At 43.0% G+C, this 11,468-nt stretch overlaps 1 protein-coding gene across 3 annotated transcripts; it reads left to right on the plus strand.

The window, feature by feature from the left end:
- The first annotated feature begins 32 nt into the window (after positions 1-32).
- si:ch211-183d21.1 lies at positions 33-10,658 on the plus strand. 3 transcript variants are annotated; one of them, XM_046847003.1, is made up of 14 exons: positions 33-983; positions 1,468-1,634; positions 3,861-4,726; positions 4,803-4,983; positions 5,078-5,217; positions 5,547-5,794; positions 5,870-6,172; positions 6,255-6,498; positions 6,741-6,909; positions 7,009-7,151; positions 7,277-7,351; positions 7,445-7,594; positions 9,874-9,967; positions 10,105-10,658. In XM_046847003.1, exons 3-14 carry the CDS (start codon positions 3,916-3,918, stop codon positions 10,163-10,165), a joined length of 2,619 nt encoding a protein of 872 aa, XP_046702959.1. In that variant the 5' UTR covers positions 33-983; positions 1,468-1,634; positions 3,861-3,915; the 3' UTR covers positions 10,166-10,658. The 3 variants fall into 3 exon arrangements, with proteins under 3 accessions (XP_046702959.1, XP_046702960.1, XP_046702958.1); XM_046847004.1 differs by lacking the exon at positions 33-983 and having other exon boundaries at positions 1,007-1,634; XM_046847002.1 differs by lacking the exons at positions 33-983; positions 1,468-1,634 and adding an exon at positions 2,938-3,052.
- The last annotated feature ends 810 nt before the right edge of the window (positions 10,659-11,468 follow it).

Raw genomic sequence — 11,468 nt, forward strand, 5'->3', positions numbered from 1 at the left:
CTTTATGGTGAGTGTGAGGAACTTTTCTTGGATGAATTACCCTATCAGACCCCTGTTGGGAAGGGGTAGCTTTCTGGGTGAGGCATGAGACCAGAAGGTCATGAGTTCAAACCCCAGCTCCAGCAAGCTGCTGGGTCCTTGAGCAAGGTTTTGCAACCTAAACTGCTCAGTTGTGATGTTAGACCAGAGATGGACAGTCAAACATGGAAGATGGGAGGTTCTCCATGACCACGTGGCCTCGATCTGCGTGGTTTTCCGTTCTGCGATAGATTGGAGCTTCGCTAGAGGTTTTATGTTTTGCACACCAGTCTGTGTAACCACTGTGAAGATCAGGAGATTTCTGAAACACTCCCAGTCACCACCAACCATGGGCTGTGATCTCTCTGTAGGACTTTCACCTTTCGTGCCAGATTCCCACCAAGGCATCCAGAGCGAAATGATTCCCATCAAACTCATACAGCGGGAGACAGAACACGCTAGAACACGCACCCTTGGGCGTGACCTCCCTCGTCAAGCGAAGGTGTTACGCATTCTGGGATTTCTTCTGTTTTTCCGTGATTGTCACCCTCAGCAAGGAGGTAAGTTCAGAAAAAAACAAAGCGCGTTGAGGAACACCAGCTGGCACCGCATGCGACTCCTAATCTTTCAGACGAACAAGAACATCTGTCATCATCTCTCAAGCCAAAGTTTTCGAACATCCAGCTGCATGAGGTTCTTCTCCAGACTGTCGTTGTTTGGGACGTCTTTAGACTTCGCTTGAGACCCAGAACCTCATAACATTTGTGCACATGAAGAAGCTCCACATTCCATAGGGGGGTTGGAAGATGTAGAAGATCTCCTGCACTAGAGCACTAAACTTCACTTCACTCCTCAATTCCTCGTCTCCATCTACCACCCTTCTTGTGGCTGAATGAATCTCGAGAAATCTGCTCCAAATCTAGTGGAATAAAATGGAACGGGTTCGAGTCCCGTAGAAGGTCAAGGTGATGGTTTTGGAGAAGAAACACATCCCAGTGGGGGGCAAAAAAAAGTCTAAATAATTTTTGGCCCATTTTTTAATCCTTTTGCGGAAGAAATATCTTATATACTGCATGGAGAAATATTGTGTATGAGTGCCAGTTATTTAGAAATCCCCCTTTTTTGCATACAATGTTTTTACTAATTCTATAAAAAAATCTATGCGCGTTCTGGAAACCGTTACCTCGAGTCACGTGTCGTAACCGCGTCTTTGGGTCAATCTAAGGCATAACAGGAAGTGACTCCGTAAGATGCAACACAAACTATAGTGTAAGGGGCGCCAGTCGGTTCGAAAACCCCCCTGTTTTGTACAAAATATTTTGTTTTACTTTTTTTGTGTTCAAAAGCAGTTTGTTACCCCGTGTTCGCGTCTTTGCGTCTATCTTAGGTTTCAGACTTCTGTTTTTTTTTTTCTTTTTCTATTGCAACATCCGAATATGCGTGACTCAGGAGGCGCACACTCACAACGGAACGAGTGACTAGGGTGAAGTTAGACGTGGACGTGACTTTCCCACGGAACGTTCGGAGCGCTGATTGCTCGCTGATTAGAAGAGTTCGGGAAAACGAGTGCTTCGTCTCTTCTCGAAATAAACTGCCGGAAAGCGAAATCAGTTTACGTGAGTTAACGCCACAATTTTCTTCTTTTTTCGATTGTTTCTATAGAAACCGTTTCCACACACACACACTTGTGTATAGGGGACGCTCCTCTGTGAGTTTTCTTTTCTTTTTTTTCTGGAAAAATCTCCAGTGTCTGCACTTCAGCACTCTCGAAATCAAAAGTTTGTGGACACCTGAGCATTCGATTGGTATTCACATTTTTTAACATGTCCACGAAATAAGTCTCCTGAGATGTTTCAGTAGCTTGAATAGGGTTTCAAGCTTTAAAGATCTTCCATATCTTCCAACCCCATGACTTCATGGAGCTGGATTTGGTCTCGTAGTTCGGGCGAAGGGTGGGTGGAAAAGTCAAGTGTCCAGATACTTTTGCTCTCACAGCGTATGTATATGTATATAGTTTTGGAGGTTGTAGACTACGTGTACTTTGGACCTTAGCTGTATTGTGTATTGTCAGGAGGTGGAATCTTAGCGTTCCAAAGGGTCATGAGTTTAAATCCCAGCCCCAGCAAGCTGCCCTTTCTGGGCCCCTAAGCAAGGCCCTTAACCCTATCAGTCCTTAACTGTAGGAACGAGATCAAGTCGCTCTGGATGTTGCTTTGACCCAAAGAAATAAACCACTTCCCTAAATCAGGATTTTCCATGATGAATCTTTTTAGCTGAAAAACCTGAAAAGGAAAAAAACTCTCTAATGAGTCATTCGAGTCACGAGTCATATTTCACTAGCAAAAGTACAGTCCTCATTTCATATACAGCATATATTAAACCGTGTAGGGGTTTATATCTCTCTCTCTCACACACACACATACACACACACATGTTCGCAGAGGAAGAATTTGACCGCCCACACACATTACGAATCGACTCCTTCGGTTCAGATTCGATTCATCCCCGAATCTGGATCAATGCAGCGGCAGTGGAGTGAATTTTTCATTTCCATATTATTATTTACAAATTTATTTAAAACTGGTACCCAATCAACACACAGTTGGTACGCCCAAAAGTTTTTGGACACCCGAGCATAGAGTTTTTGTCTGATTTTATTTCTGCGGTATTCATTAAATTTGTTTAAATAAAATATTTAATTAAAATAATACATAAAATGATATAATAATAGTACATCACTATTATTAATATATAAATATTATTATTATATTATTAATATTATTATGATCTTGCCAACCATGATCTTGCATATCGTTCACCAAATATGCAGTGTCCGAATACTTTCGGACGAATCGAATCAGTTCTAGGAGTCATTTAAAGGAGCCGAAGACTTTAAAGTAAGCAGCGGGGTTGGGGGAGGGGTGTCGTCGGGGATGGGTGGGAGGTTTTTCGGGACACGACAGAAGGAGCAGGACCTCCCAAACCATCACCAAACATCTCCAAAGATCAACCCGGGACTTTTAGACGTGTCTGGGTGAGTGTTTTTTTGGGTCTGAAACCCACATTTTGGACCGAGGTTTTTTTTTTTTTTTATAGAAGCTGGGTTTGTTTTGCTTGTTTGGATGGAATATGGGACGTGTGTCCATGTATCTCCTTTTTTAAACTTTTTTATGATGTTTTAAGAGACTTAACAAACGAACTAGAAGATTAAAGTCCATAATAAAGACGTTTTGCGCCTTTTTTTGTCTTGAATAAACACCAAAAGTGCGATAAATAACGACCGCGTCTAAAGTAGCGTACTAGCGTACTGAGTAGTATGCTGAGTTCCGATGTTACCATGGTGACTGCCGGCGCTCGCTGCGCACTATTCTACCGTACTACCTAGTACTCAAGTGCGATCATGTGACTCATGGGCCGGAATCCTTTATTATAATTGGTCCAAAGATGCTGATTATTCATATTTTTTGATATATTCTACAAGCATCAGGCTTTCAGTGGTGAACAAATCCACCTCTTAATACCACCATGGCAACGCCACATCTGTAGAAACCATCAATAAAATACAGAAATGCATTAAAAAATATATATATATTGTGTTCATTGGGTTTTTTGCTTCACGGACGTGAAACGTAACCAAGCAGTTTAAAACGTACGAGTTATTTATTTTTTTTAATCGATAAATATTCCATTCTATACAAACCCTTGGGGGCGCTGTGGCCTCAAGTAAAGGGTTAAAGGGTCTATCGGTCTTGAAAAACACCCTCCTTTCATCAAGGTTGAATAAACACTTCGGATATTATTTAGCTCGATGGAGTGATATCTAATTTCTGCTCTTTCTCCAGGCCGTCTCACTGTCCTGATTCATCTCCCCTGTCAAGTTTGCGTATTTTGCCAACCATGAGTGTCCCGCGGGCGCTGGTGCTGTTTTTCTCCGTATGTTTCTCAGCTGTACATTCGTGTCTGATAATCAGCGAGGTGAACGCCGATAACCCTGCTTTAGACACCCAAGAATTCGTCGAGTTGTTCTCCCTGAGCGGCGGCTCCACCTCTTTAAATGGCTACACCCTTGTTTTCTACAATGGCAATGGCAACGTGGCGTACCGTGTCGTGAACCTGAGCGGGCACAGTACGGACGAAAGAGGGTTCTTCCTCATCGGCTCGGCCGAGCTCCAGCCACCGCCTGCCATCCAGCTTCCGCCCAACTCGGTCCAGAACGGCCCAGATGCCATAGCCCTGTATGGCCCGTCCTGGGTTCCTGTAGCCGAAAAAGGAAATGTCTCTGCGATCGGGCTGCTTGACGCATTAGTTTACACGTCACGCTTGGCAACCTCCTCTGCCGATATCCTGGTGCACGTCCTTACGCCGGGTTCTTTACCATACGTTGAGAATAGTTTCTTTTTAGATGGAGACGAATCCATTCAGAGGTGCTGGCTTTCGGAAAATTACTACAGCTTCCAAAACGCCGTTCCTACACCTGGGCGACCCAACATTTGCCCACCGTCGAATCCCGGACACCTTTGGATTAACAGGATTCAGTTAAGTGGTTGGACTTTGACCGGACCTGTAGAGATCAGCGTAGGGACGGACAGAGGGTCCATGACTGTGGTGGTGTACGACTTGCAGACAGACCGAGTGAAGACCAGCGCAGGGTTCCAGGCCAGCGCACCAGGGAACGTCTCTGTAAATTTAGACACGGCTTCTTTGACGGGTAACGTCTAAATAATTTTTATGTTATGGTACTACTCCAGTTTTTCGATCTGCTGCTTGACTTTTTAACTTTTCAGATTTAGATGGCTGGGCGTTGGCAGTGTACCAAGGGAAGGTTGACGATTTCCCAAAAGGCAGCCTGGCCAATCAGCTTCAGCCACTCGATGCCTTCATCTGCAATGGGCTTACAAACACCCCGAGCAACCTTCTCACTGAGACGCTCATCCCAGGAAGGAAAGCTTTCCAGTTCGACCGCAGGTAAAATGGGTTAGGAAGGAAACGGGTTAGGAAGGAAATCATTACCTACACACTTCATAAGAATTCCGATTCACTTTCCGATTCCCTCCCGCAGTTTTTCAGAAGGTGACGCTTACGTGACACGGTGTGGTACGGCTCACTGGGCGAGAGATCCTGGTGTGTTCCAGCACCACTTACAGAGGCCGAGCGAATCCAGCCACTGCAGCTGGTACCACAGTTGCCCGTACAGCACTGGTAGGTTCTCCTCTTACCTAAGCTGTTTGCTAACGCTAGCCGATAAGGAAAGTGACAACCAAGGATCTTCATCCATAGTCTTGTATTTTTTGCGGGAAGTCGTTTGATTTGGGAGGTCTGGGCTGCTTGTATGAACTTATATCAAGATGTAATCGAATTCCAAATTCCGATTGACTAGAATCTAATTGCATGGGCTTATACAATAATGCAGTCGAATTCTTGATTCCAACTGGTCCACCAAGTATCTAATTTTTACCTATAACACATGAGGTTTTGGGGTTATGGTGAATGCTACCAAAGTTAAGACCAGGTTAACAATATTATTGCAGCTGTCAATGTGACTGACGAACCTCCGGAGCCGGAGTCAGGTACAGAGGGTGACTTCCTGATCAGCGAGGTGAACACTGACTCACCAGGCGGTGCAGAAGATGAGGAGTTTCTGGAACTCTGGCATCCGTCCGGCCACCGGACTTCCCTCGACAACGTCTGGGTTCTACTGATCAACGGCAATGACGGGAAAATTTACCGCGAAATCGAACTCCATGGGCAATACACGGACAAACACGGCTACTTCGTGGTGAGTTTTAGAAAATTAGAGATGTCTCACATCTTCGTCGAGTTTTTGGTGCTATCGTATTTGTTACTTTTGTAGATCGGCAGCGATAAGCTCAAACCGCAGATCGCCCTGCCGCCGAATACCATCCAAAATGGCCCCGACGCTATAGCGATATACCGCTCAACATCTCCGCCCTCAATTGAGAAGATCAGCGTTCCCAAAAACGGGCTCCTGGATGCCGTGGTGTATCGGTCTCGTAGTTCAGACAGAAACTGGGCCGATCTTATCAACGCCCTGATGCCGGGACAGCTCCCCCTGCTGGAAGACTCAACCTTGCTCCATGAAGATGAGAGTCTCAGCAGATGTGGACTAAGCCGTCTCGACCTGAACTCCTTTAGGGTGAGGTCACTTCCTGATCATAGACGTATTTTCATTCATCAGTCATGCCACGCCAGCTAACTGGTTCACTTTGGTCTTTCAGGTTTCCTCTCTGACGCCAATGAAAGACAACGATTGCCCCCGTCCCCCTGCAGAACTTGTCATTAATGAGGTGGGTGGAGTTTCAGGAGTCGACGTGTACGTGGAACTGATTGGCCCACCTGGGCTTTCTTTGCAAGGATTGGTTATAGTGTTGTACGAGCTCAGCACCGCAAGACACGTCATTCCTCTTAAGGGAAGTCTAGGAAGCGACGGACTCTTCCTAATAGGCAACGAGTCCAGAGCAGGTGAGAATATCTGGAGTGAGAGTGTGTCCTCAGGGTGAGAGCATATCTGGGGTGAGAGCGTGAGTGTGTCCTGGTTGAGACGTGAGTGTGTCCAGGGTCGCCATGGAAACCGTACAGGATGAGAACATGACGTGATTTCTGATGTACTGATTATGAATGCAAGGCATTGTACAGAATGTATTTTAGGCATATTTTATTGTGTGTGTGTGTGTGTGTGTGTGTGTGTGTTTTCTTTCCCACAGATCAGAGTTTGCCCACCGTGACGTCTCTTGGCTCCATCTGGTTGTGTTACGGCCTGCCGACCATCTGCGCCAATTCGAAAGTCCAGGACCTGTTGGTGCTCTCAAACAATTCGAACCTGCAACCCGCTTGCTGCGGGGTTATGTTTTCGGTTGTGCACCCGGTTGCCAGGTGTGTGCTTTCTGTGCATTTAGATTTTCACCCTCCATGTTTTTTTTCTGTAGTTGTAATTACTTACCTGGTGTGTGTGTGTGTGTGTGTGTGTTTTAGATTTGACTCGGTCTCTCGCTGCCTGACGAACCGATCCACTGTTTGGACTGCCTCCCATCCAACACCCCACCTCCCAAACCTTTGCCCGAGCCCTATCCACTCCGTCCACATGGACCTGTGTCTGCAGGCGGAGTCCCACATCAGTACGTTTTTCACTTTTTTTATTCATAACCCTTTTTTTTTTATTATTATGATTTTGGGAAAATACGTACGTCTTGTTTAGTTGGTGTAGAACACACACATCTTATCATGTCTTACTTCCTTGTAGCATGTACACCTGAGGGATTTGCAAAGATGTTGGAGGGGTCCTGTCAGTGTGGAATTTCTGGTGCTCATCTTGCAGGTAACACAAACACAACAGGTAAAAGTATTCAAATGGAGCAGGTGAAGACACTTGTCCCTTGTCCTGAATGGGGGTGTGTGTGTGATGTGGCAGGTGTGAATCTGACCTGCATCTCCAACAGCCTGTATGCCGAAGGGCACGTATTTGCACTCTCTAACCAGCAGAGGGAGCTCGTGGCCCAGACACTGCAGGCAACTCTCACTCGTTCCTGCAGTGCAATCCAGGAACCGGTGCACAGTAAAGGTACACACACACACACACACACACACACACACACACACACACACACACACACACACACACACTCTTTTATGCGAGCAGCACAACCCCGAGTGATTTAGCCCTGAAATATATTTCATACATTTATAAAGTGTGTGAGCTAATAATATTGTTAAGTACAATTTAATTTGCATCATTAGACACAGGTGCAAAATGTGACACAAAACTGTGACCCAAAACTACACCATGTGACATAAAAAGTGACACAAAACTGCATCATGTGACAAAATGTGACACAAAACTGCATCATGTGACAAAATGTGACACAAAACTGTATCATGTGACAAAATGTGACACAAAACTGTATCATGTGACAAAATGTGACACAAAACTGTATCATGTGACAAAATGTGACACAAAACTGTATCATGTGACAAAATGTGACACAAAACTGTATCATGTGACAAAATGTGACGCAAACCGGCATCATGTGACAAAAAGTGACACAAAACTGCATCATGTGACAAAATGTGACACAAAACTGTATTATGTGACATAAAAAGTGACACAAAACTGCATCATGTGACAAAATGTGACGCAAAACTGCATCATGTGACAAAATGTGACACAAAACTGTATCATGTGACACAATGTGACACAAAACTGTATCATGTGACACAATGTGACACAAAACTGTATCATGTGACACAATGTGACACAAAACTGTATCATGTGACAAAATGTGACACAAAACTGTATCATGTGACATAAAAAGTGACACAAAACTGCATCATGTGACATAAAAAGTGACACAAAACTGCATCATGTGACAAAATGTGACACAAAACTGCATCATGACACAAAATGTGACACAAAACTGCATCATGTGACAAAATGTGACGCAAAACTGCATCATGTGACACAAAATGTGACACAAAACTGTATCATGTGACACAAAATGTGACACAAAACTGTATCATGTGACAAAATGTGACACAAAACTGCAACATGTGACACAAATGTGACACAAAACTGTATCATGTGACACAAATGTGACACAAAACTGCAACGTGACACAAAATGTGACACAAAACTGCATCATGTGACACAAAATGTGACACAAAACTGCATCATGTGACACAAAATGTGACACAAAACTGTATCATGTGACACAAATGTGACACAAAACTGCATCATGTGACACAAAATGTGACACAAAACTGCAACATGTGACACAAAATGTGACACAAAACTGTATCATGTGACACAAATGTGACACAAAACTGCATCATGACACAAATGTGACACAAAACTGCATCATGTGACACAAAATGTGACACAAAACTGCATCATGTGACACAAAATGTGACACAAAACTGTATCATGTGACATAAAATGTGACACAAAACTGCATCATGTGACATAAAATGTGACACAAAACTGCATCATGTGACACAAATGTGACACAAAACTGCATCATGTGACACAAATGTGACACAAAACTGCATCATGTGACACAAATGTGACACAAAACTGCATCATGTGACACAAAATGTGACACAAAACTGCAACATGTGACACAAAATGTGACACAAAACTGTATCATGTGACACAAAATGTGACACAAAACTGCATCATGACACAAAATGTGACACAAAACTGCATCATGTGACAAAATGTGACACAAAACTGCATCATGTGACACAAAATGTGACACAAAACTGTATCATGTGACATAAAATGTGACACAAAACTGCATCATGTGACATAAAATGTGACACAAAACTGCATCATGTGACACAAAATGTGACACAAAACTGCATCATGTGACACAAAATGTGACACAAAACTGCATCATGTGACACAAAATGTGACACAAAACTGCATCATGTGACACAAAATGTGACACAAAACTGTATCATGTGACACAAAATGTGACACAAAACTGTATCATGTGACACAAAATGTGACACAAAACTGCAACATGTGACACAAAATGTGACACAAAACTGCATCATGTGACACAAAATGTGACACAAAACTGCATCATGTGACACAAAAAGTGACACAAAACTGCATCATGTGACACAAAATGTGACAAATGTGAAATAAACTACATGCTACACAAAATGTAACACAAAACTGCATCATGTGACAAAATGTAAAAGAAACTACATCATGTAACACAACTACATTGTGACGGTTTTTGTAAACATTAAGGAGTTCGGGGTCAAATACGGGGTCATTATTAAAAGTGTTATGAGAATGTTTGAGAATGATTGACAGTTTGATTATCCAATCAGAGTCATCGGTGGGGCTGCAGGTGGGGCTGGTGGTAACAGTGGTGATACTGTGTGCAGTGGGCGGAGCCATTTTTTACTACCTGTACAAGAAAAAGTAAGCATCCACACAATGTCTGTTTTAACAACATTATTCCTTTGGTCATAAGTAATCCGGAAAGATTGACCCGTGTGTGTGTGTGTGTGTGTGTGTGTGTGTGTGTGTGTGTGTGTGTGTGTTTCCATCCCCCACAGACGGCCGCAAGACTACTTGTCAATGGAGTTAAATGAACAGGACTCACCTGTGGATCTTTAACATTTGTGTGTGTGTGTGTGTGTGTGTGTGTGTGTGTGTGTGTGTGTACATTTTAAGGAAGTCTATTTTTACGATGTGTGTCTTAAAACAAAGTGATTTTTAAAAAAAAAATTTATTTACACAAAGGTACGACACTAAAAAAAAATGTTGTTGTTGTTTACGTCACACCTTGACAAGTTTTATTACAATATTGTGTCAATAGGGATGTTAAAGGTGCCAAAAACATTTTTTTATACATCTGTAACATGTCAAACGTGTCTTTATAAAAAAAAAAAAAAAAAGGACAACTCTGATGTTGCATGTTTACCTTTTTACCTGTTTACCTGTATATCTGTTTTTTTGTTGTTTTTCGGAAATAAGCCGAAGTGTGTTCCCTGTGTCCCCGTAACACCTGTAATGCGTTAATGTAACAGCCACTGGGTTTAAAAATGTCCAGCATTCGTCTTTAATGAACAAACTGTTGCATAATAAAAGCTCCTGAGATGTTTCACTAGATTTTGTACGAAATTCATTCAACCACCAGGGGGCGTTAGAAAATTCAGGTACTGATTGAGGTTAGCAGATGAGACGAGGAGGCCGGAGATATTACACATGGCCTAACCCTAAAGAACAGTTCTCTTAATGGTTTTTGGGAGTACAAATGAAAATTTCATGTCACCGCATCCAAACTCGTGGTCCACCATGGGCTTCAGAATCCTCCTGAGCTGCAAATCACTCTGTGGTTCTTCCCCTTCTATGAGAACTCCTGATACTGTATGAAGATCTCAGACGACTTAAAGACGTTTTCTAAAATACTCCAACCAACCCAGTAAATAAAACCAAGAAGAACCACAGCAATGCCGTGGAGGACAAGATCCATTCAGTCAAGGGTTCCCAGAAGGACCTTTTTTTTTTCTTCTTAGTTTTCATTCTGGAACCTTTTCTGTTTCTACAAAGAACTCTTCTGAACAGCCAAAGAGATACCATACCATCCTCAATACCATGTCCGTCTAAGATGTCATTAAAGAGCTATTTTTGGTTCTCCTGATAAATGATCAACCTTTTTAAAGTTCACGTCTATCTTCTTATCTGATGCTGTGTTTCCTTTTTCCAAATTTGATCCTAACGTTCCACCATCCATGAAGATTAGTGAGCATGTTCCACAAGCAGCAATACAATCCCAAAGTCATGGCACTACCTCCACTTTATATACACTTGACCTAAGAGCATGTGGATCATGAGCAGATCCTTTCCTTCTCCACACTGGCATTTAGTCTCCAAGGTTCCAGAGTTTTGCTTCTCGGATTCTGGTCTTCTTCTTAAC

This window comes from Silurus meridionalis, chromosome 4, assembly GCF_014805685.1.
Source record: "Silurus meridionalis isolate SWU-2019-XX chromosome 4, ASM1480568v1, whole genome shotgun sequence".
Lineage (NCBI taxonomy): Eukaryota > Metazoa > Chordata > Actinopteri > Siluriformes > Siluridae > Silurus > Silurus meridionalis.